Genomic DNA, 26,838 nt, shown 5'->3' on the forward strand with positions numbered 1-26,838 from the left:
GGACGATACGGGACGATACGTAACAAAATTTTGAACCTTGATCTTAAGAGCAAACAATATCTCCTCCTCGAAAAATTGTCTTGTCCGGATTTAACTATAAAGTTGGATCTTTGATTTGGTTGGTGGTTACTATTGAAGAACAGTCACATTAAAAGAAAAGGTAGGGAAAAGAAGGAAAAGACAGGGGAACCAATTAATGGTTTCCTTACCTTTCCCTTCTTTTCCCTATATTTTTCTTCAAACCAAACATAACCTAAAAGTGTGTCAGTATTGTTTTAAATTAAAATCAATTATTCTTTCCCATTAAAAATTGACAATATCCCAAATTCCCAACAAGACGGTATACCTGGAGGGTAAGTTGACCTTCTGTTCTTATGAAATAATATGAATTCATATGTGGGCCAAATAAGAGAATGAACTAGGGTAGCAGCAGAACACCAACAAAAAAGAATCGACATCTCCTTCCCCTTTCTGTCCTCTGCTGCAATTCCTGACCCAATTACTCAAACTTTTTTTAAGTCAATTGGAAGAGAATACAAGAAAAAACATTGAATTCTCACTAGCCAACATTTACACAAGTCAAAAGACATTAATGTTTTCACACCAAAACCTGCTCATGGCGTCCTACTTAAATGGATTTTTTTATGCAAAAAAATCAGCATGATTTAATAACTCCTAATAGATACAAAAAGAAGAGAAAATCTCTACCATTGATTGTTGATTGCCCTCTTTTTTCTCCTTCCTCTGGGACCCATATGGGGCCCAAGAGTCTTCTTGAAACAGACAAGTGGTGGCTGAGGGTGGCACATCACACCATTCCAGCCCTGATACTAGGGCTGCAAATGGATTTGCTCAAATGGAATATAATTAGATTCAAATTTGGTTTCGTTATTTTGAATCGAATTTAATTTAGATTGCAATTGCATATATATTATGCAATATTAATAAATTAAAAAAAAAGAAAAACCAGTGGCTCATTTTTTAGCTCTTTTTTTGGTTGAGATTCTCTGGACATGGAGGACCAAAACCACTACTCGGCGACCAGCTGCAACACCCTCAGATCTAATTTTCCCACAAATGTTCTGGCCAAGGTGAAGGAGAACCTTGCTTTCCGAAGCTCGAAATGGTCGGAACTGAATGGAGCCATGGGAGACTTGGGAACATACATTCCTATAGTTATGGCCTTGACACTAGCCAAGGACCTTAACCTTGGTGTAACGCTTCTCTTCACTGGTATCTACAACATTATCACAGGTGCCATCTATGGCGTTCCTATGCCAGTTCAACCCATGAAGTCCATCGCGGCTGTTGCAATTTCCGATGGTCCAGAGTTTGGTATCCCGGAGGTCATGGCTGCCGGAATTTGCACATCGGCGGTACTCTTCTTATTGGGAATCACGGGGTTGATGGGACTCGTGTACAAGCTCATCCCCTTGCCTGTTGTTCGAGGAATTCAGCTCTCACAGGGTCTGTCGTTTGCCTTCACTGCAGTAAAGTATATTCGAAACGTTCAACAACTTTCCAAGGGGAAGTCTGCTGGGAATAGACCCTGGTTCGGATTAGATGGCCTGGTTTTGGCTCTTGTCTGTGCTTGCTTTATTGTGATTGTTAGTGGTGCAGGTGAGGACAAGGAAGAAGATGAAGTTGGAGGCGAGTTGCCTGGTGAATCAAGGCCACCAGCTCCAAGGAGACGGTTTTGGAGAGCTCTGGTGTCTCTACCCTCAGCCATGATTGTTTTTCTGTTGGGTGTGGTCTTGGCCATCATAAGGAGGCCTAGAGTGCTGAAGGAGATTGGCTTGGGGCCTTCTGGTATACATGTGGTGAAGATGTCTAGGCATGCCTGGAAGCAAGGATTCATCAAGGGCACAGTCCCTCAATTACCACTTTCGGTGCTGAATTCGGTAATCGCAGTTTGTAAGATGTCGTCGGATCTTTTTCCGGGGAAGGACTTCTCGGCGACTTCAGTGTCGGTAAGTGTGGGGTTGATGAACTTGGTGGGGTGCTGGTTCGGGGCCATGCCGTGCTGCCATGGCGCGGGAGGACTCGCGGGGCAGTATAAGTTTGGCGGAAGGAGCGGAGGGTGCGTGGCGATTCTGGGGGCGGCCAAGTTGGTGTTGGGTCTCGCGCTGGGGACCTCTTTGGTGAAGGTGTTGGCTCAGTTTCCTGTGGGCTTGCTGGGGGTTCTGCTTCTGTTTGCTGGGATTGAGCTGGCCATGGCTTCCAGGGACATGGATTCTAAGGAGGAGTCATTCGTGATGCTTGTGTGCACCTCGGTTTCACTGGTTGGATCTAGTGCAGCGCTTGGGTTTGTGTGCGGGATTGTGGCGTATGTGCTTCTCTGTCTGAGAAAAGTGACCAAAGATCCTTCACAGATAAGGGCATGGATGCATGCAACGCCTTGACAGAGACAATTGAATTTCTTTTGAGATTCAGCTCTGCATGTGTATGTACAATTCTGGAGCCTGAGTTTGGATCTAATTAATATAGGGCTATAACAATTATCAATCACTTCTGAACTCAACATGCTGTAATACATTTGAATCTCAGTAAAGGGCTTCAGTGTCAGAGTTCAATCACTGTTGATCAACTCAGTAAGTTTTGAAAGAGTGTATGATATGTAGTTTGTCCTTCAAAATATGTTGTTTCTTCTCTTTTTAGTTTGGTATTTATAAACCTGTACATATTTGCAGTTTGGGAAAATGGGAAGAGTTTAAATGCAAATATGTACTGTGAAAATACAAGTATAGTAACACAAAATATAAGGTTTTGTATTGTATATATTTGTATTTATACTCTTTTCACATTAAGCCTTGCCATTGGTTGCAATGCAATTTTATTTGCACTAGTACAAATGTATAGGAGTGTAAATGAAAAAAATGCAAATTCTTGTTTAATTTTATTTTGAGTATTACTTTATTCTGCTTCTTATCTTAATTTACTCTGCGTCTTATCTTAATTTACTTCATTTGTACTACAGTCAAACAAAATAAGTTAAAATTTGAAACAAAAATATATCAAAGTTTAACTTTTGGTTGAGACGTGGGCAACCCAACCCAGCCCAATCCAACCATAATGGACCAATCCGTATATGAAATTGAGCAAATCCGTACCCAGCGGAGGAGAGGAGAGAACTCAATCGAATTTGATGTTAGGGTTGATCGATACAAATTTGTCTAAAAAAGATTTTTCTACATCAAATGTTTTGAGTTGATGAATACAATTGCTATTTCAATATAAAACATCAAATTTGATGCTTTTAACATGCATTTTTTAATTAAAATGACACTGTGATGCGGCAATATATTTTTCTCACAAATTTATATTGATAAACTCAAAACGCAATGACAATACAATGCCACTGTACCAAACACCCCCATAGTGTTGGAATTTTAGCATTAGGATTTACCTCACCCAATCTATCTGGCCTGGCTTGCAGTCTTGCATCCTAGGGTTGCAAATGGATTGGATTTAATCCAATTTGCTTACATTGGATTCGAATATTGGCTTAGCCATAATTGGATCTATTGGATATGAAAATATGATCCATTTATTAATTGGACGCAATCTGGATATTGCTTGATCCAATCTAATTATTTTTAGTATCAAAATTCTTTAGAATTAAGTGGGACTTGGGATTTAGATAAACTTTTTTTTTTTAATTTTATATGAGATAGGGATTAGCTGAATGCAATAATTGTTCAGTGAGCTGTAGAACCAATGGTAATGCCTCACACCAGTCATAAAATACGTGGGCCCATAACCACTCAGCCTCTCACTGCAGGCCCCAAGAATTTTATAACTGACATGGGGTGCTATCAACTTATCATTGGTTCCACAGCTAGGAATAGCAACGGGGCAGGGCACCCCCTTCCCATCTTCGTCATGTAGCCAAAATCCCTCACCCCATCCTTGCCCCATCCTCAGTGGTAAGGTGGGTTTGGGGCAGGGCACCTCCTCTTTATTGGGGATGGGGAATCCTTGAATTTTTCTTGTCTTGAGGCAACCACTTAAAAATACATCAAAATTAGGGAATATTTTAGAAATAGCATTATAGGAATTTGAGGCTATTTTTGAAATGGGGTTATGGGATCCTAGGGTTTTAGGAATTTGGGAAAAAATTAGTAGAAATTAATATTAAACTTAGGGGTATTTTAATTATTTACCATTGGATTTGGGGCATTTTAAATATAATTCTCAACCCTGGCCCATCCCTGATTTGGGACAAAAATATTTTTTCCCGTTCCTACCCCATCTTGGCCGTTTAAGATTGAAGAAATGCCATCCCTATCACCCACTATACAACCTTTACGTTCAACTAATCCAAATTATTTTTATAATATATATTTTTGTTTTTATATTTATACAAATTTATACTAATTTTATATGTTGAATTGAATATCCAATAAATGAATCGAATACAAATCACTTCAATCCTTATGATATAGTATTTGGATAATACAATACCCAAATTTGATCCATTTGTTCATAGTCCCAATTATACCTCTCTGGCTAGTGGCTAGGCTCAAGCCAATCCTAACATTTGAGATCTATCCATTTATTTAATGTTATACTAATAGGGCCTCGTGTAATGCATGAGATAAATACATTAGCTAAATGAAGCTATGTACATCGAGTAATTGATAATAAGTTAACCTAAATAAGATAATCAAGTTAATTCATCTAATTAAATAAACTATCTTAGTTAAATAAATTAGGTTAATTAAGTTAAATTGTTGTAATTTCAAGATCTCTATTTATTGAAATTAAATGGAAGAGATGTATTTGCATATTTAATTATTTGACACTTGAAGGATATTTCCTATACTAATCAAAACTTAGTGGTGGTTTAAATAATTCATCCTTATTTTTTAATAAGCTAATTTCAATAAATTGAGATAAAGTAAAATTATATTGATTGTTTCAGATTAAACAATTAAAATTATTTCATATTTTTAGTTATGATAATTAAACTAATTAAGTGAATTAATTCAAAAAAAATAATGCAAGTATTATTAGATAAATACATTATTAGTACATAAGTTTTTATTATTTTGATTAATAACTAAGTATAACATAAAATATAGGGAAAATTCCACTTAATACTCTGAACTTTGGGGGTAGTGTCAAGTTAGCCCGAGCTTTCAAATGTGTCACTGCAGTACCTAAACTTTTAAAAAGTGCCAAGTTGGTCCTTCCCATTAACTGACTATTAGTTATCTAGTGAGAAAGTCAAAACTACCCTTCATAAGAAGACACTGTTCATTATCTTCTACCTTGAGACTGAATCGGTTATCTTCAAAGAAAAAGAGAGAAAAAAAAATGAAATATGATAGAGGGAAACAATAACCAAAAGCAAAGAAATTACTAGATAAGAATGTGTCTAAAGGTAGAAGACAATGACTTCATTAGTCTAGAATCTCAAACACCTCGGCCGGTTCAGTCTCAAGATATTAGACAATGAACAATGCCTTCTTTTGAAGGGTAGTTTTAACGTTTTCAATATATAACTGACGGTTAATTAGTGGCAGCGATTAGTATTTTGACACTTCTTGAAAGTTGAGGTATTGCAGTGACACGTTTGAAAGTTTGAGTACTAACTTGACACTACTTACCAAAATTAAGGGTACTAAAGTGGAATTTTCCCTAAAATATAAAAGTAAACATACATTTGCAAATATAAAATGAAATACATAACACAAAATAGGTTTAAAACTATATAATAAAATATATAGCATTCACTAACAATAAAACTAAACACTAACATAGAAGAAATAACAAAAACGGTAGAATAATAATAATAATAATAAAAAGAAATTGCAAGGTGCCAACTGGCTCCTACCTACAAACTCCCTCCTTTTTACCCACAAATTCGGCTTGGGTTTGTCTTGACGGAAGTCTTAAGACACTATCACTATGTACCAGGAATATGACTCACAATTCACATTACACTATCACCAATGCACGCTTGTACTTGTAGTGCTCTATGTGTAGGGTTCTCACAATTCACAGTACACTACTGCCAATGCACGCTTGTAGTGCTCTATGTGTAGGGTTGTGGGAAGAGTTTGTAGTTGGAAGTCTTAATAGTGGAGACTTGGGGTTGAATCCCATTTAATACCTAGGATTGGGGGTTATGGATTTATGGGTTTGGGATGTAGTTTTCTTTTTTCTTTTTTTTTTTTTCTTTTTTTTGTTTGAAGAACAGATTTTGGGGTGATGATGGGTTTTGGAATTCTATTGTAGTGTATGAATATGGCATGGTATTAGGCAAAACTTGACTCATATATTATTGGAAAGCATATGAGCTTTGTGTATAGATATTGAATTTAATAATATTTTGAATTTTATATGAAGGACAATTAATAATTTATGTGTTTTACATGTTTTAATCAAATAATGGGAAAATTTGTTGTTTGCTCATGTTATTTTATTTATATATAACAAAAAATAATAGGAAATTAGATGCAGATTCTAAACCCAACCTACTCTACCCTTGAATGCATGGAGGATAGGGTCAAGAAGGGTTATTATGCATTTTCATGTACGAGAAGGATTTGGATTCTCAAAATCCAACCTACTATAAGTTTTGGGGCGGATACAAATTGGGAGGTTTACAAAGGCGGGTAGGATTTAGAATTTACAAACCCCTCTTTGAATTTGCTACTTTACCAGTCCTAGAGCTAGGGGGATGAGCACCCTGTTGTGTAGCCCCATCCCCATGGAGTAAAAAAAAACAAAGCCTAAACCCAATGCAGGTTCGACCAAGGTTCAATGTATTGTCACGTATCTTTCGAGAGCTCCCCGATATGCTCCTACAGAGGGTGTATCGGGGTTTTGACCGGTTCAGGGGGTGGAGGAGCCTTAAATCGGTCCCATAAACTAGTTTTGAAAAAAAATTAAAAAAATTAGTAAAAAAATATCGATATTTTGAACCTTGGGTTTGGAAACTTTGGTGAAATTATGGTTGACCTGGACCCGATCTAACTCGAACCGCACCTAAATTCAAGATTTGAACACAAGGATCCAAACTCCAAAGTTCCAAACATTCCGAACCCATAGGCAATGTTTGAACTGTTGTTGACTTGGACAATTAGATTGTTCAGCCCAAAAACCATCCAAGCAACTGGTTCCATTTCACCCTTAACTTGTTCTTGGGTCAAAAATCATTGACTTGGTCAGAAAATTGCTGACTTGAGCAATTGAACCGTTGAGTCATTTGACTCGGACAGCGACTCGCGATTTAAGAAACTTGCAGTAGAGGATAGATCTAAGACATAAACTCAGATCTGAGATCCAGCACACAGAGAGAGAGAGAGAAGAAGAAGAAGAAGAAGAAGTAGAAGAAGAAGATTACAAAGTTGCAGAGAAATCAATCTCAGATTTGAGATCTGATATCTATGCCTGTTGCCACCGCCTTCCCGTCGCTGTCACCATTATTGTCACCAGTGAGCATCGAATCCTCCTCCTCTTCCTTCTTTTTCCCTCTTTCCCTCCTCCTCCTTCTTCCTTCATTCTTTTCCTCTCTCCTTTTTAATTTTTCCTTTCTCCTTCCTTTCTTTCTTTCCTTCTTTTCTTGTTTTACTTTTTTCTTTCTCAGCCATCTCTATTTCTTATATAAATTTTATATGATAAATATTTGCCCTAATGCAAACCGTCCGAAACCGTTTAATTCGAACGGTCAAACCGCTGACCCGAAAACCGTTAATCAGAACGATTCCGTTTTCGAATCGATTTTTAAAACCTTGCCATAGGTCATCGCTCCCTCGGCGTACTTTAGAGTCCCGCCACCCAAACACAGAGACGGACGTGTGGCTCAAAACTTCAAAACTTCAAACCTTCGAACACTAAAACATCTCCCCTCCCTCTCTCGAATTCATTCGGCTTCTATGGCGTCCTCCGTTCCTCTCCGACTCCACCCTCCTCAGCCACCTCCGGTCCTATCTCACGGGCTTCGAAACCTCTCAAAGCTCAAATTCACCCCGTTTCAAATCCGCAAGTTCTCCTCACTCCCCCTCAAGAGATTTCCAGCTTTCGCTTCTTCATCGTCTTCGAATACGTCGGATTGGGACAGAGAAGAAATAAGATGGCTCAGAGAAGAACAACGGTGGCTCCGCGAAGAGCAACGGTGGATTCGTGAAGAATCGCGCTGGAATTCGGAGCGGGAAGCGCTCCTCCGAGAAATCTCTGAGTTGAAACTGCAAATTGAAGCCCTAGAACGCCAGAATTCTTTGCAAGGAGCTTCAATGTCGGAGACAGTTGCCAACATCGCGTCGCTCCTGCAGACACTGAAGGATGCCGAGCTGAATTCGCCGAAGCAACATCGAATTGCCGAGAGTGGTTCAGGGCCGACGCCAATGCTATTGGGACTGGATAGCGAGAAGGTGAAGGAGACGGTTGTTGAGGAAGTTAGGGTGTTGGAGAGCAGCAAAGAGAACAAAGAGGAGGAAAAGCAGGAAAAGGTGAAGGAGGTTCGATCCTTGAGAATGGGATCAGAAGGCGAAGACGTTCAAGCAATGCAGGTCTGCGTGCGAAATGCATTTCTTCTGTGAAATTTAAGAAAGAAAAGGCGAGTTTTAGTTTGTTTAGTTTTCATTTAAAAGGTTTTTGAAATTTAATATTCTTATACGCGAACTGTAATATGTTTTTAAATACACTAAAATATTCTTGAGGAAGCATACTTCTGATTATTTGAAGGATGTTGAATCAATTTGTCCGGAAACAACATGAACTTGAGGATTGAATGTTAAGCTTAAAACCATCTGAAATACAAGAGACAGTAAGAGAGCATAAAAAAGTTCTCTGTCATTAGATAGGTAAGTGTATAAACGGTGGGGTGTATATATAAATTAAATCATAACCATAAGATACATTAGTACCTGAGAAAGATGAACTGAAATTTGTTTCATGATTTTTTATTATGCAGGGTAGTTATAATATGTAATTTTATGTTGAATGAGCTGATCTGTAAGTACCTTATATGTGCTCTATTTAGAAGCGAGAAGTAAGACTGTTTTTATTAAGACATCCAGATTTTGCCATAAATTTGTGCTGCTTTACTTATCATTATCCACTGTGTGCAATCATCCAATCAGTGGAAGAAAATTTAGCCTAGGGTTGAGCTATAATTATCGGGACACTCTTTTTGTTTGTCATGTGTTTTAATGCACATATGGCGTTATTATTTTAAGGGAAATTGTCTAAAACTCACCCTGAGTTTTCAGCATTTCTCTTAAACTCACCACAACTTTTCAAAATGTCTAAAACTCACCATGTCACTAACTTGACATTAAATAAACTAACGGGTGTTAATATATTACCATTTTAACCTTCATAGAAAAATATAAAATATATACATATATTTTAATAATTAGACATGAAAAACAGGAAAAAGTTCAAAAAATATTTTCAAATATAAAATACATAAAACACAGAAATTTCAAAAAATTATAGAAATTGCAAACAAAATAAAAAATTATTTTCAAATTATAGAAACTATAGAAATTGAAAAACAAAATGAGAAAATAAAAATTGTAGAAAAACACCAAAAATTATTGAAAAGCACAGAAATTTGCAAATAAATAACAAAAAAATACAGGAAAATTTATAGATTGTAGAAAATAGAAAAATGTAAAAAACATTGGAAATTATAACAAAACACTTAAAATGCAAAAAAATAAAATAAAAATGAAAATTGAAAACTGAAAAGACCCTTTTCCTCTTGATGGAGCGCGATCTGGCTGCTCCCAGCTGGAGGTGACCTGGCTTCCAAACGGACAGTGGAATGAACCTACAAGGATATCAGAGAACCCCGGGATGCTAACCTGGCGAGGTCGCTCCGATGCTTAAGTCAGTAGGCTAGTAGCGAGCTAAAATTGCTTGAAAATGAGAGAGCTTGAGAGCAGGAAATCACATACCTTGCACCCCCGGGGGGTGAAGCCTTTATAGTGGAGTCCTCGCGGGTTTCGCGGAGTGGTTTCGGGATCCCCGACATGATGAGGTCCGTTTCCGCGATAATGGGGATAACTGACGGGGCTTATCGAGTCCGCCCAAATCGGACGGGGGAGATAACGCTAGCTGTTACGCGGCGTGATCCCGCAAGGCCCGGAGTCTGATGGCGAGATCTTCGGGGTTGCCACGTAGTGGTTTGTTAATATTACCCGAGCTACCGCTCTTTAGATCCGGCCTGGGGTGAACGCCGAAGTGCCTTGGGATCGAAGTGGTCCTGATCCGACCTTACACCGAGGTGAACTCGTCCCGAGGTGGTTTGATTATCCGAGTTCGATCTGTTGCGGACTTGGCATGTCGGGCTGAGCTGTCATCTTACTAGTTAGGCCACGTCCACATGTCCCCCTATTATTAGGTCGGGCCAAATCACCCTTCATCACCTCTAACTCGCCATCAAAGGGTAATTTGGTCATGAAAATTGTTATTTATGCTGATGTGGACACCTTTGTTAAGAAGCATTAATGGTGCACTAACGGAAGGTAAGTTTTGAAAAATAAAAACTTACTGACATGGTGAGTTTTAGACATTTTGAAAAGTTGTGAGTTTAAGAGAAATGCTGAAAACTCATGGTAAGTTTTAGACAATTTCCCTTCTTTTAATTAGGTGGATCTGAAATTATCTTTTTTGATGATGTTGCTTGTGTTTTGGCAGGAAGCATTGTTAATATTAGGATTTTATTCGGGTGAAGAAGATATGGAGTTTTCAAGCTTTTCAAGTGGGACTGAACGTGCTGTGAAAACCTGGCAAGTGAGTATTATCTTTGATCTATTGCATTTTTGCCAAGATTTATGATCACAAAGACGGCATTTGGTACTGGGGTGTTTTAAGCTGAAGCATTTAAGCTTAAATTTTAGTGTGTTTCAAGTTCATGGGAAAGAGAAAGAAAAATGATTTGGCATGGAACATGAAATAGAATATTTTTTTATTCTTTCAAACATGGAGGAACCATTTGGCACCACATAGGACAAATAAATGAGGAACAACCTTCAGATTCCAACGCCCCATGTCTGCAAAGCTCGTTGCAAACTTTGGTGTTCCTGTTTTAAGTTGAATCTGCTCTACCAAAACAGTTTTTTGAACATTAAAGTTGAATCACCAACAAAAGGAATTTGACTATTATTACAACATCCACTCTTTGTTTCACGGACACAGACTCTTTTGTCCATCTTATGCATTTTTCCTCATGAGTTGAAAGTCACACTTGGTTTTCTTGGAAGGCCTCAATTGGTGCTCGTGAAGATGGGATTATGACTGCTGAACTCTTGCAAAGGCTTTACATGAAACAAGGGAGCAAGAACGAAAGCTTGAAAACAAATGCATATCAGAAAGGGGATGTTGTTGTACCTGACAAGGTATACTTAGTTACTTTCTTCTATATACAAGACCTGGTATGGCATCTTGATATTCTTGTCTACCCTAACATGTGATACTGTTGGCTTATTAGAGCATTACCTAACATATCTTGTGAAATACAGTGTGTTTTTGGAACTAATATTATATCATAAGACTGGGACATGTTTTGGGAAGCTTTTGATATCCATGGTTCCTTTATTCGCAGCAAAAGAGTCTTCTGATCATGAATGTTGGATTCAAATATCAACTTGTACTTTTATAGCAGTGAAAAAAGGGTTATCCATCTGATCCAAGCACAGAACAAATTTTGCAATGTGCAATCATACCTGTTCCATTTAGAGTATTTGATTTGAGGCCAAATAAAGTGGTGGTTTTAATGCCACTAATTAATTTGAGGTCCTTATGTCGGCCAGTCATTGAACTGATAAGGGAATCAATGTCAGACCATGCAGCATGATCCTTTCTGTCCTTTTGTCTTAGTTTGGACAGTTTGGATGACACATGGGTGGCATTCCAAAATGACTGGATGATGATGGTCTGACAGTATGAGCTGCATAACTTTTTTGTCTAGAGAATCTGAGGGATAATCAATAATGTAACATACACAAACATCAAGACATGCATCACAGTGAACTAGAGAAAAGTTACTGATGACTGTTATATTGTCACTTTTGTTCACAGGCCTTGGTGATTTATGCTCATTGTCCATTCTAATGACAGTTTTCTGATGTTAGCTTACCCTAGTGCATTCAAATTGGTGGTATCCATGTGAGACACCAAAATTTTTAGTGTGAATTTTGTCTATGCTGGTGCTATTTCTGTATCTGGGCAACATAGCCATAGAGTGCTCAATGAAAGATTTACTTGTTTTGATACCACTGGTTTCCTTCATAAAAACTAAGTCGTCCTTTTGAGCCATTGAATCAATTGGAAACATTTGGTTCATGCCTTGTATGTTGGAAATCTAGCGCAATACCCAAAAAGCTTCAAAGTTGTCATATTATCATTGCTCACTGTAGCTTTATGGTTTCTAGGTTCATGATTGAGCTGGTTCTCTGTTTCCCAGGAGGGTGCAAATGGAGCTGCTGTTGTTTCTGTGACAGAAATCTCTGAGATTCAGGAGACTGTTGTGAAGGAAGATGGTGCTACAGAAATTGAAGTATCTCAACAGAGAGTATTTCTTCTTGGAGAGAACCGGTGGGAAGAACCGTCCAGACTCAGAGGCAGGGATAAAAAAATTGGTGGAGATAAACCTGAATCTCCTACAACAAAGTGCCTTGCTTGTCGCGGAGAAGGCCACTTATTGTGCACAGGTGGGCATTCGCTTTATGTTGCTACAACAATTAGCCTATTTGAGGGATATTGCCCTTTTCTTTGATCTAGAGAGAAGTTTTATGATCCTTTTGTACATATAACATATATTAAAATTGAAGTCCTGAAATTTTGTTATCATACCATGGTCAACAAAGTTATTGAGATTTGAGAATCAGGAGAGAAGAAAGTCGGGCGATCTTTTAGTTGCATGTATCAGTACATGTTTAACAGTTCCAAAAGAATCAATTAGAAGTCTAGTTACAGAGCTCTCCCCTCAAGAGAAAGGAACCAAAAAAAAAAACTTATCTAAAAAAGGAAAAAAAATTACTAAAAGGTTTGTGGGGTTCAGGCTTTTTTGGGAGGAAAAGATATTGATACTAAAAAAGGGAAAAATAGGAATAATTTGGTACATTTGTGCGGACTTACAAATGTAAGCTGTTGCTTGGTTGCAGAATGTGATGGAACAGGTGAACCCAACATTGAACCACAGGTAAGTTGTCATTTTACAGCGTCACGATACTTTGCTCTTCCCTTTTGTTGGATCCCTTACTGATATTTTGTTTGGATTTGTCATTTGTGTAGTTTTTGGAGTGGGTAGACGAAGGAGCGAAGTGTCCATATTGTGAAGGCCTTGGATATACTGTCTGCGACGTATGTGAAGGGAAAGGAATCAATGGATGATATATGCGTTTGCATGTGTATGTATTACCTACATGATGTTTATCAGCGTATCAACATATGTTTCTGTTACATATTTTAGATATCAAAACCCCTGCACAAAGAGTGAACTTTTAAAATGAGATCATTCAATTTCTGAAAACTATAGGAAATACAAAGAGTATCATAAAAAGACAATTTTAAGAGATGTTTGGCGATATGCTTTGGAAATTAAGATATGTAATTATGTCAAAAAATTCCATCCGTAATAATAAATATAAGTTTTAGATAACTAAAAAAATCCATAATTAATGTATATATAAGTGCATACTTTAATGGTTTATGTGAACTACAAGACAACACTTGGTAAATGTTGAAAAATGATGGAATATAATTTGTCTTCATGTTTATAAATATATAAGTTTTAATAATCAATTTTTTATATTTATTGGGAACATTAAGGAGAAATTTATAAAAGTTAAGATTCAAAATTCATGTAGTTAACTAGCTGTGACGAGTAATTGGAGCAAGTAGTAGATTTGTTAGCTCTCAATTTAGACCAAGGTTCACATCTTCTCATTTGGCATTTTTATACGAAAAATTATGGATTACAGTTATTAGAGGAATTTAATGGCATATGAAAAATTCAATTGAACAAATTTGAATTTGAAAATCTTGTCATAAATATAGGATTTAGAGAGAGTAATGTTATAGTTTTTTTAAGCTAATAAGCCAAATTCATTCAACTATCGATCAAAACATAAAGGAAAACCTCATACAGTAGTTAACTAATACAAGGAGGCTCACATGTCTAGACTGAGCAGACAACTAGTAAATATTAAAAAAGATTTTAGTAAATTCCTGCACCTAGTGATGAGTACACTAAAGCTATCAATGGGTTGGTTCAGGACAGGCTGTATTGGTCCCGAACCGATTATTAACCAGTTCCATATGGCAGACCAGAACCATCGGACAATTAGGTCTGACCCAATTAAATCCAATTATACTTGAGAGTTGAGATCTATAGTTACATATAATAAATAACAACATAAACTTTATTTTTGATAGATAATGTTGATAAAACAAGTTTTTAAACAAAATTCTTACATGCAATCTATGAAATTTACCCTTTTTGGACATAAAATGTTAACAAAAATTATAAGAAAACCAAGTGGCCTTTATATATTATTAACTGTATAATTGGTTTGGAACAGCGGGAACTTATCCTGACCCAATTACTAATCAGGACAAAACCACGGAGCAGAACTGACATTTCTGGTTTGATTGGCCCAATTCTGTCGGATAGACCCAAGGTTTAAAGTATCGATACGATACGAGTTTCGGCCGTATTGTATTGGCACTTAGAAATGGCCAAAATATTTTTTTTTTCAAAGTTTGGATTTTTGGAAAGCTTATAACCTGTTTTTTATTATTAAAAAAAATTGGGGGTCCGAAACACCTGGAAACAGGCGTTGTATATCGTATCGATACTTTGAACCATTGATATACTCGGCCCTTTAACAACCCTAATACATATGCCAAGGAGGAAGAGCCTTCTCTTCCAATAGGGAATGTATTACGTCCTAACAATTGTTTCCAACAAATATATGTTGTAGGCAGTAGGTTAAGATTAACCACCATGAAAGTCCAAGAGAATAAGCCAAGTTTTCAGTTTTCAATATCCAAACAGGGATAACCAGATCTAGACAAGTATGCCACAAACCGACCTTGTGAATTTTTAATCACCACACCAACACTAGATAATGCAGCAAAAGTCTCTCCATAAAAATTAATCCTATACTAGCCAACTAGGGAAGGATTCCATTTCATAATTACCTGATTATTCATAGTAGAAATCACTGATTGTAGATTTAGTTGAATTTCTTGTGAAAGGAAAAGGGGAGGAAGATAAAGATTTTAGTAGTAGAGAAGAAAAGAGAGGGAGAAATGGGTAGGAAGTCAATCAGGATTCTTGAATTAACCCTAGCCGCCAATCCCTCATTATATTTATACTTAACTTAAAGGATGAGATATTACAAAGATGCCCTTAGTAGGGCGGCTACTAATGTAGCTAAACAGTCACAACTTAAAAACATAAACTAATGGGCCTAAAGCCCAACAATTTCCTAACTAAATAGCTTAAAATAAGAATAAAAAACAACTAGGCCCAACTCAACACTCCCCCTCAAGTTGGGAGTAAATGTCACACATTCCCAACTTGCGTAGATCATACTCCAACTTGTTCTTTGCAACACCTTCTGTAAGAACATCCACGAGTTGCAGATCAGAAGCAATGTATGGAAGACAAATTTCTCTAGAAGTTACTATTTCTTTAATAAAATGTCTATCCACTTCAATGTGCTTAGTTCGGTCATGCTGGACTGGGTTATGGGCAATGTTAATTGCTGCCTGGTTATCACAGTATAACATCATAGGTTCTTCCGCCTGTACACTAATTTCTTCTAATAGGGAATGAATCCAGAGAAGTTCTGAAACTCCATGTGCCATGGCCTTGTACTCAGCTTCAACACTTGATCGTGCCATCACTGTTTGTTTCTTACTCTTCCACGTGATAAGGTTATTCCCGACAAGGGTGCATACTCCTGAAGTTGATCTTCTGTCATCAAGGCATCCTGCTCAATCTGCATTTGTATAAGCCTCTTGTTTCAACTGTACATGATCAATAAAAAATATGCCTCTGCCCGAATGTCCCTTTAGATAAGCAAGAATCCTGTCAATTGCCTCACAATGCTAGACTCGTGGAGCATGCATGTATTGGCTTACCACACTTACTACATAGGAAATGTCTGGTCTTGTCATACACAAGTATAGTAGCCGACCCATAAGTCTCTGATATATCCCAATGTCTTTTACTGATTTACCTTCTGATGCATTGATTCTATGATTCTGATCAATAGGGGTACTGATTGCCTTTGTTCCAAGCTTCCCTGTCTCTTGAAGAAGATCCAAGACACTTCTTTTGAGAGATAAAAATTCCATGTTTTGATATTGCAACTTCAATGCATAGGAAGTATTTCAGTTTTCCAAGATCCTTAATTTCAAATTCTTTATGTAGATTCCTTTTCAGACAATCAATCTCACTTAGGTCATTCCCCGTGACAACAATATCATCCACATAAACAATTAGGACCGACACCAAAGATCCCCTTCTCTTCACAAATAAGGTATGATCGGATTGAGTCTGAGTGTATCCAAAAGCAATCAAGGCCTTTCTGAATCTGTCAAACTATGCTCTAGGAGATTGTTTCAAGCCATAAAGTGACTTCTTAAGCCTACATACCTTTCCCTTTTCAGTATTACTGTAAAAGCCAGCAGGAAGATTCATATGCACTTCCTCTTGCAGATCCTCATTTAGGAAATCATTCTTCACATCAAGTTGAAACAAAGGCCAAGAATATGAGGCAACAAGAGAAAGAAGTATCCGAACAGAGATTATCTTTGCAACCGGTGCAAATGCCTCTAAATAATCAACACCATAGGTCTGTGTGTACTCTTTAGTAGAAATCTGCTGAATTAAAAAATATGAAAGAAAGTAGTTTCTTGAAGAGAGAAGGAAGAGAGAATGAGAAGAGAATAAGAGAAGTTGAAAGAAAAGAGCAATAATTCTGGCCGCCCCCTTCACTTATTATTTATACTAAAATAATAGAACAATACAAATACAACTATACCCTTATAGGGCGGCAAAACATAAAACAACATATATAACACTCAAAAAACATAATAAAATTCGGACTCACATAACTACTGTGGTCCTCACCTCCTATCTAACAACTAACACAAACATCTACTCAAAAAAACATCATAAAACTAATTAATCTTCAACACTCCCCCTCAAGCTGGGAGTAAATGTCACACATTCCCAACTTGTGTAGATCATGTTCAAGCTTGTTCCTTGCCACTTCTTTAGTGAGAACATCAGCCAGCTACAACTCTGAAGATACATAAGGCAAACAAACTTCTCCGGTTGTTGCCCTTTCTCTTATAAAGTGTCTATCAACTTCAATGTGTTTTGTCCTATCATGTTGAATTGGATTGTGGGTAATATTGATTGCAGCTTGATTGTCACAGTATAACATCATAGATTTTTCTGCTTTCACCCTAATTTCACTCAAAAGAGATCTAATTCAAAGAAGTTCTGAGACACCATGAGCCATGGATCTATACTCAGCCTCTGCACTTGACCTTGCCACAACCGCTTGCTTCTTACTATTCTAGGAGATCAAGTTTCCACCTACAAAGGTGCACACTCCTGATGTAGACCTCCCGTCATCTAAGCGTCCTGCCTAGTCTATATCTGTATAGGATTCTAGCTTCAGATTCTCATGATTTGAGAAAAGAATACCTTTGCCAGGGTGTTTTTTCAGATATATAAGTATTATCTCAATAGCTTCCCAGTGTTGATCCCGATGTACATGCATGTACCAACTCACAATACTGACAGCATAAGAAATATCTGGTTGTGCCATACACAGATACAGCAGTCGATCTACCATTATTTGATATCTCCCCACATCCTTTACCAATTCGCCATCCACACCATTAATTCTATGATTTGGATCAATAGGAGTGTCTACTGGTTTGGTCCCCAGTTTCCCAGTCTCTCGTAGTAGGTCAAGTACATACTTTCTCTGTAAAATGAAGTTCCATGCTTGGATGTTGCAACTTCAATCCCTAAGAAGTTTTTGAGCTCACCAAGATCTTTGATATCAAATTCTTGCTACAATGATTTTTTGACATCATCAATCTCCTCTAGATCATTTCTTATCACTACTATATCATTCATATACACAATCAGAATTGACACCAAAGCATCTCTCCTCTTCACAAAGAGGGTGTGATTAGACTATGTCTGTGTGTATTCAAAACGGATGAATGCCCATCTGGACCTGTCAAACCAAACCCTAAGTGACTATTTTAGTTCATACAGAGATTTTCTGAGTCTGCACACCTTTCCTTTACCAACATTTTCATAAAAGCCTGTTGGAATGTCCATATATACATCCTCCTGTAAATCACCATTGAGGAAAGCATTTTTGACATCAATGTGGAACAATGGCCATGAATAGGTGGCTGCTAGAGATAAAAGAATACGAACTGAACTCATCTTAGTTACTGGTGCAAAGGTTTCAAGATAATCAACACCATAGGTCTGAGTATACCCTTTTGCTACCAACCTTGCCTTGTACTTCTCTATCTTGCCATCAACCTTATACTTCACTGTGAATACCCATTGACATCCGACTATCTCCTTGTCTGGGGGAAGATCTATTTCCCAAGTTTGGTTTTTGACCAAAGCATCAATCTCATCTTGCATTGTTGTTTTTCATTCAGGTTTGGAGAGAGCCTCAGTAACATTTCTGGGTATAGACACAGAATACAGGGAAGAAAGAAAAGCACGGTAGGAGGGTGATAAGGCACTGTAGGAAAGATGGTGTGAAATGCAGTGGGTTGTACACTTTCTCTTCTTTTTACGAAGTGCAATGGGAAGATCAAGGTCAATGGGATCAGTTGCAACATTGGTGTTAGGGATAGAAACATTATCATCAGAAAACATAACCGGCTCAAGAGGAATACCTGGAATTGTATCTGCCGAATATGGAGTTTTAGAAGGACTGATAGAGAGTAGTGTGGGTCGAGGATGTGTGGAGTTAACCATCATCTGCCGGCGTTGATATTGCTGTGAGGTTGCCCGTAGTGGCTCAAGTAATGAAACTAGAGGTGCAGGTGTTGGCTGAACTGATGGTGCAGGTGGTGGCTGAACTGATGGTGCAAGTGCTGGCTGAACCGATGGAGGCACCACAGAAATAGGAAGAACAGATAGTGAGTTCTCCTCCCCAAAACTCTCCCCCTGAGGAGAACCACTCGAGAAGAATGTGGATTCAAAAAAGGTAACATCCATAGTGACAAATTTGCTCATCGACACTAGGTCATAACAACAATACCCCTTTTAGTTTTGAGCATACCCACACATTTCTTGGTCTTAGGATCAAATTTCTTGCAATGAGGGCAAAGAATATGAACAAAAGAAACACAATCAAAAACCCTCAGAGGTATATGAAATATCTCTCCATCTGGAAAAAGGAGGAGGCAAAATGGCACCTTAAACCCCAAAGTCCATGAAGGAACATAGTTAATCACATGTACGGCTGTAAGAACTGCATCTCCCCAGAACTGCACAGGGACTGAAGCGCGCACCATAAGACTCCTTGCCACCTCCACAATGTGTCTGTTTTTCCTCTCAGCAACTCCATTCTGTTGCGGTGTATATGCACAACTGCTCTGATGAACTACACCATGTTCTTAGAGATGCGCGGTTAGATCCTTCTCAAAGTACTCTCTGGCATTATCTGATCTAAAAACCTTAGTTTTCACTCCAAATTGTGTGAACCATCTGGTGGAATTGTCGTACTAAGTTAGGAACCTCATCACGTGATTTCATCAAATATAACAAAGAATATCGTGTATAATCATCTACAAACAAGAGAAAGTAACGGAATCTTCCCATGGAAGGGATTTGATATGGCCCCCATACATCAGTGTGAACAATATTAAAAGCAAAAGTATTTTTATTACTTGGTTTAAAAGACTATCTACAATGCTTTTCTAACTGATAACTCTCATACTCCAAAGTAGATAATTGAATAGACTCAAATAACTTTGGGAAAAGACATTTGAAAGAATTAAAAGAAAGATGTCCCAAGCGATTGTGCCAAAGCATAATCTGGTTTACTGACTCTAACCAACTACTACTGTACTGCTAACATGATAGCCTTGATGTCTCAGAATCTCATCCAGAAGGTAGACTTCATTCACCTCACGACCACTCACAATCATCTTCTTTGACTCCAGATCCTACAAAACACAATTACCAAGAAGAAAGGTCACAAAATAATTCAAATTTTTTGTCAAAGAACTAATAGACAGTAGGTTGGTATGAAGTCTAGGGACATGTAAAATAGAGGACAAAGTTATATCATTGGTCACTCTAACTGTCCCCTTCTCAGTAATAGGCATATGTGAACCATCTGCTGTAGAGACTGTCTCTACCAGAGCACAACTGATAAGAATTGAAAATGGTTGGGGCATTAGTAATATGCTCAGATGCTCTTGAGTCTATAATCCAAGGAGGTCTCTCCTTACCTGAAGTGGATGCAAGATTCACAGTTGCATATGGACTACCTGTATGTGCAAAGGAAATGGTGTAGTTGGCTGCTATCCATCTGGAAAGGGCTAGGTGAATCTTTCTTACTCATAAGTTGTCAAAATCTCTCCAATTCTGTTTTCACTGTTGCTAGTGCAATGGATTCCCAATCAGTTTGGGAGAGAGGGGTTGAAGAGTCTCCTGTAGTGGCTACATTTGCATTTCCCTTCTTGTTTCTTATTTGAGCAGACATAAGATTTGGATGAAGCTTCCAATAAGTGTCCCTGATATGCTTGGGCTTTTTGCAATAATCACACACCCAGTCCTTCTTATCTTCCATTCTAGTCTCACTACTCTTCCTGTCTCCATTCGACTTAGGTTTTGTTGTACCAACCATAGCCGACTGGTCAATCCCAGGCTGTCTCAGCATTACATTCCTCCTACTCTCCTCTCCAGAGACAAAAGCATAGGCCTAAGAGAGTGTCACACCCTCCCTAGAAAGAATATGCTGCTTAGCAATGTCAAATTCAGGGTTCAGCCCTACCAAGAACTCAAAAACCCTATTCCTCTCTACCAGTTTGTGATAAGTTGCTGCATCATTTACACTTTCCCATACCACATTTTCTAAGTGATCTATTTCTTGCCATAGGGTTTTCAGCATGGAGAAATACACAGCAAGAGGTTTTTCTCCCTGTTTCATACTTATAACCTAATTTCTTAATTGATAGGCTCTGACTTCATTTTGCTTCTAAGAGTAGGTTTCAGTCACTCTATCCCAAATCTCCTTGGCAGTATTAGCCCATAGGAAATTTTTTGCAATATGATGTAACATAGAATTACACAGCCAAGACATTACCATGTAATTCTCTTGCACCCATCGGGAAGAATCTGTATCAGGTTTCTTCTCCTCCCTAGTGAGATACCCTAATTTTCCACGGGCACCAATAGCCATATTAGCTGATTGTTCCCACTTCAAATAATTTGTGCCATCAAGTTTTACTGTAGTAATGATCCCAGACCAAAAAATATCAATACTACCTTCAATACCCAGTCCCGCAGTACCGGTAGATTTCATCTCGGTATTCCAATTCTCCATTTTACTTCAAACAGTTCAACAGTAGGAAAAAAATAGATTGGAGACCTTCAAAAAATAATTTAATACCACACACACAGAAACCAACCCTTTCGGAAGAAGAAAACCCTAGTTGGAGGGAAATCTCTCTTCTCCCCATGCCCCTCAATAGAGAGAGAAGGGAATCGATCACTCCGGGAGGCCTAGAAAATTTCAGAAACCAAACCGCCCTCTTCAGAAAATCAAAAGAAAACTAACAATACCTGGGCACCCAAGATCAGATAAAAAACAAAGAGTCCAACTTTTCTGGGACTCTTCCCCGTACTCTAGTTCTTCCTGATTTTGATGCCAAATAGTAGATCACCTTCTTGATGTCTAGATCCCACCAAAAACTCCAAGAACTGGGCAATCTATAGCAGATCGATCAACCCTTTACTTCTTCATGCAATCGGCTGATCTAGGGCTACATGAGAATGCTTCAAGAAACCCTAGCCGATTCTCTAATACCAAGTAGAAATTTGCTGAATTAAAAAATATGAAAGAAAGTAGTTTCGTGAAGAGAAAATGAGAAGAAGAGAAGAAGAGAAGTTAAAAGAAAAGAGAGCAATAATTCTGGTCGCCTCCTTCACTTATTATTTATACTAAAATAATAGAGCAATACAAAGACAATTATGCCCTTATAGAGTGACAAAACATAAAACAACATATATAACACTTAAAAAACATAATAAAATTTGGACTCACATAATTACTGTGGTCCCCACCTACTCAAAAAAACATCATAAAACTAATTAATCTTCAACAACAACAAATCTTGCCTTGTACCTTTCTATGCTTCCATCTGCCTTATATTTTACCGTGTAAACCCATTTGCATCCAACTGTCTCCTTGCCTTTTGGTAGATCCACAATGTCCCATGTCTGATTCTTAACCAAAACTGCCGTCTTTTCCTGCATAGTTGTCTTCCACTCAGGTTTGGAGAGAGCCTCCCTAACACCCTTGGGTATAGACACCGAGTCAAGGGAGGAAAGAAAAACACGGTAGGAAGGAGAAAGTCCACTGTAGGACAAATACTGTGAAATACAATGAGCAGTACACTTTTTCTTCCATTTTCTGAGAGCAATAGGAAGATCAAGGTTATCTGTAACATGGTTAGTAGTATTAATGGGAATTGAAACAGTAGCGGGACCAAGTGGAATACCTGAATCCATGTCATCCGAATTTGGAGTCTCTAAGGAATCGACAGGAAGTGATGTGAGTTCTACTGCAATGAAATGAACCTCCTTGTGAAGTCTCTGTCGTAAGTAATGCTGAGAAATAGGACGCAAAGGAGGTGGTAAGGTAGGTGACACAGGATGGTCAAGCACAGGAGTAGACACATGATGGTCAAGCACAGGAGTAGACACAGGGACTGGAACTGGGAGAGGAATAGACTGCTAACTCACTTCCGCAAAGCACTCCCCCTGAGAAGGATTCTTTGAAAAGAAGTATGTGGATTCAAAAAAAGTGACATTCATGATAACATACTAGCTCCCAGAGACTAGATCATAATAGCAGTACCCTTTCTGATTTTCTGCATATCCAAGGAATACACACTTCTTTGCCTTGGGATCAAGCTTTGAGCGGTGAGGACCAATGACATGTGCAAAGTAAACACACCCAAACACCCTGAGAGGAATATGAAACATCTCCCCCTTAGGAAAAAGGAGACTGAATGGAGTGTTGAATCCAAATATACGAGATGGCACTCTGTTAATCAGATATATTGCTGTGAGAACTACATCACCCCAAAACGAACTGGAACTGTAGATGTACTCATCATGCTTCTTGCAATCTCAACAATGTGTCTATTCTTCCTTTCTGCAACATCATTCTGCCGTGGACTGTAGGGAGATAAATAGAATCACTAATCTTGACAGATCCTTTCCCAGTAATAGGAACATGGGATCCATCAGCTGTGGAGACCCTATCTCTGCTAGAACAGAGCTGGTAAGAAGAAAAAATAGTAGAGCTATGGGTTATGTGCACTAAGGCTCTAGAATCTATAATCCAACGAGGTCCCTCCTTACCTAAAGTAGAAACATAATTTGTAGTGATGTGTGAATTACCTGTGTGAGCAAAAACAGTATAGTGGACTCTACCAGTGCCACCTGTACATTGTTGTTCACTTGCTGCTGAACTGGAACTGGCTATATCCCGCTGGTTCAAAAGTTGCCCATACCTCTCAAGTTCGGCCCTTACTGTAGCAGCTACAACAGACTCTAGAGCAGTTGTAGTAGGAGGGGCCGAATTGTCACCAGTAACTGCCATGTGTGCATTCCCTTTTATTTTTCAGTCTAGTCGGCACAAGATGTGGGTGAAGCTTCCAGCAAGTATCTCTTGTGTGTTTAGGCTTTTTACAGTAGTCACAGTTCAAATCTTTTTTATCTTCCTTCTTGATTTCACTGCCACCTCAATCTCCACTTTGTTTAGTTTTCACAGTACTTACCATGGCAGACTGATCAGAGACAGGATTTTTCATCATCACATCTCTTCTGCTCTCCTCCCCTGACACAAAGGTATATGCCTGGGAGAGGGTAACATTGTCTCTGGAAAGAAGATGCTATCTTGCAATATCATACTCAGGATTAAGGCCAACAAGAAATTCAAACACCCTATACTTCTCTAGATATTTCTGATAGGTAGCTGCATCCTTAGTGGTTTCCCAAGCAAATGTCTCTAAATGGTCAATCTCCTGCCATAGGGTTTTAAGGGCTGAAAAATAGGCTGCAACAGGTCTATCTCCCTGCCTTGTAGAAATAATCTGATTTCTCAACTGATAAGCCATAGCAACATTCTCCCTTTGTGAATAGATTTCTGCAATCCCATCCCATATTTCCTTAGCTGTATTTGACCATAAAAAATTTTTACCTATATGGGGCAACATGGAATTACACAACCAAGTCATTACCATATAATTCTTCTGTACCCACTGGGAGTTGCTAGTTTCAGGTTTCGCTTCCTCACCAGTGATATACCCTAATTTCCCACGAGCGCCAATGGCCATCTTTGCAAATTGTGACCATTCTAAGTAATTTGCACCATCCAACCTAACTGTAGTAATGGTCCCAGTCCCGAAAAGGTCTCCAACACCTCCCACTGGTCTCATTTCACTCCCACGCTTATTTTCAATTCCGTGACCCTCCATGCTTCTAAAAAAATGTAAAGAAAATAACTGAAATATGTAACAAGATCAAACGAAACACTTCTGGAACCAACAACACCTTTCTGGTGTCTTGGACCATCTTCCCACAAAAGATTCATTTTCTGTGGGATGGGAGAAGAGAGAGAAGAGGCAGCCGCTCTCTCTAGAAGCCTCCAAATCAGGCAGGACTTGAATCGCCCCTTATAGAAAACTCCAAGGAACCCTAAAAAAATTAGGGTGCTACTTCCTAGGTCAAAATTGAAGAGTCCAATAAAAACAAGACTTCTCCTTTCTCTAGTTTTTTCTGATTTTGATGAGAAACCCTAGACTAGCTACAGGGCACACAGATCCACAAAAAAATCCAAAAACTGGGCTTACCTGAGTGCTTCGATCAGCCTCTTAAATCACCATGCAGTCGGCCGATCTAGGGCTGCATGAGTAAACAACTCAAGGAACCATCGATCTGCTCTGATACCAAGTAGAAATCACTGATTGTAGATTTAGTTGAATTTCTTGTGAAAGGAAAAGGGGAGGAAGATAAAGATTTCAGTAGTAGACAAGAAAAGAGGAGAAAAGAGTAGAAAATCAACCAGGATTTTTGAATTAACCCTAGCCGCCAACCCCTCATTATATTTATACTTAACTTAAATGATGAAATATTACAAGGATGCCCTTAGTAGGGTGGCTAATAATGTAGTTGAATAGTCACAACTTAAAAATATAAACTAATGGGCCTAAAGCCCAACAACTTCTTAACTAAATAGCTTAAAATAAGAATAAAAAACAAATTGGCCCAACTCAACATTCATGACACTAGCAACCGTGTTTGTACTTACACTCTTCAAGGTCAAACTGAGAGTTTACCAATTACTCTAGTTCTAAACTTCTGATAATTGCTCTCATTGGATTGGACCTGGATGCTTTATTGCTTTTTGTTAAAAATAGCCTCATTTCAGGTCTTCCAAATGATCCACAAATGAGCAACAACCAACCCGCCTTAAGAGAGGCCCCCTCCCTTCCAGAGTGGCTTGAAAGAAAGCAAGCCACCTTGTTTTTTGGCAATGAATGGAATCAATAGATCGGCAGCACAGTAGAGTGATTCTGACTGAAACTCCTGCTTGATCTGTTTTGAGGCCCCCAGCTCTAGGTTAGGAGGCCGTTTGGGTCCGCTATCCCGATCATGATTTTCCTACTCCTAGAGGTAAAGGAAAGGTCCTTCCCTTTTTGGCCGATCGTGGGCGAGGAAGGATTCGAACCCCCGACACCGTGGTTCATAGCCACGTGCTCTAATCCTCTGAGTTACAGGCCCCATCCTGTCTCCACTAGATCTGTTCCCGAGAGTACCCTCAAAAAGGAACCTTTCCTCAGCCATTTTGGGTTAAGATGTGAAAGCCGCCCGAAAGTTATCGCTTTTTTACTCAAAAGGAGTAGCACTTTTATTAATAAGGAGAATGGAAACTGGTATTTGCGGCCACCATTATTCCTTTTTTCTTCTCTCTGGAATGTTGTTTGTATAGTTCCTCCGGCCAACTGACCAACCATTGAGAAGGGAACAAATAGGGGAGATTGAATTCTTCTCTCGTCTTTCAACCCGCCTCGGCTTCGCCTTCCATATCAATAGAAAAATGCGCATCAGCCAAGGTCTTTTTGAACCAAGAGAATCCACTCATTGGGAACCGCAAAGAAAGTGGACCTCCAACCAAATTATCTCGTCATTTCGCAATTTAGAAGACATTCTAGAGAATCAACGTCTTGATTAAAAATTTAAAGGAGTTATGTATAGAAATTAATGCCAGAGGGAATCTATAAAAAAATTAGAATTTATACATCCATGGATCTTTAAACCTCGAAGACACTGTATTGTGGTACTGGTATATAAAATCTTGACCAAGAGAAAACAGCCAAACTTCTCTTAGAAGAGAAAATTGGAGTCTAATCTCTAAGAATGTCGGCCCAGAATATATATTAATGGGTTCGACTATGATATGGAAAAGATAAGATATCTGAAAAACTTCTGACTAGTCAACTGAAATCATAAACGTGATAGTCAATTAGGTGCTATTTATCAAAATTCATGAGTGGGTTTTGATT

At 38.4% G+C, this 26,838-nt stretch overlaps 2 protein-coding genes across 2 annotated transcripts; both read left to right on the forward strand.

The window, feature by feature from the left end:
* The first annotated feature begins 863 nt into the window (after positions 1–863).
* Positions 864–2,897, forward strand: MOT1 (molybdate transporter 1). Its single transcript, XM_010242817.2, has one exon. The coding sequence runs from the start codon at positions 1,014–1,016 to the stop codon at positions 2,400–2,402; it is 1,389 nt and encodes a 462-aa protein (XP_010241119.1). The 5' UTR covers positions 864–1,013; the 3' UTR covers positions 2,403–2,897.
* Positions 2,898–7,786: 4,889 nt separating this feature from the next.
* Positions 7,787–13,469, forward strand: PTAC5 (plastid transcriptionally active 5). The gene is made up of 6 exons (XM_010242818.3): positions 7,787–8,519; positions 10,657–10,752; positions 11,223–11,357; positions 12,425–12,671; positions 13,125–13,162; positions 13,255–13,469. The coding sequence occupies exons 1-6, from the start codon at positions 7,887–7,889 to the stop codon at positions 13,351–13,353; spliced, it is 1,248 nt and encodes a 415-aa protein (XP_010241120.1). The 5' UTR covers positions 7,787–7,886; the 3' UTR covers positions 13,354–13,469.
* The last annotated feature ends 13,369 nt before the right edge of the window (positions 13,470–26,838 follow it).

Source organism: Nelumbo nucifera, chromosome 1 (assembly GCF_055504915.1).
Source record: "Nelumbo nucifera cultivar China Antique chromosome 1, China Antique-T2T, whole genome shotgun sequence".
NCBI classification, from domain to species: Eukaryota; Viridiplantae; Streptophyta; class Magnoliopsida; order Proteales; family Nelumbonaceae; genus Nelumbo; species Nelumbo nucifera.

What these genes read in the sequence shown, in the direction of transcription:
- MOT1 (XM_010242817.2), top strand. Translation starts at nt 1,014, where the DNA reads ATGGAGGACCAAAACCACTACTCGGCGACCAGCTGCAACACCCTCAGA.
- PTAC5 (XM_010242818.3), top strand. Translation starts at nt 7,887, where the DNA reads ATGGCGTCCTCCGTTCCTCTCCGACTCCACCCTCCTCAGCCACCTCCG. An exon ending in GTGCTGTGAAAACCTGGCAA is followed by an intron (nt 10,753 to 11,222) that starts GTGAGTATTATC and finishes TTTTCTTGGAAG; the next exon opens with GCCTCAATTGGTGCTCGTGA. An exon ending in AGGCCACTTATTGTGCACAG is followed by an intron (nt 12,672 to 13,124) that starts GTGGGCATTCGC and finishes GCTTGGTTGCAG; the next exon opens with AATGTGATGGAACAGGTGAA.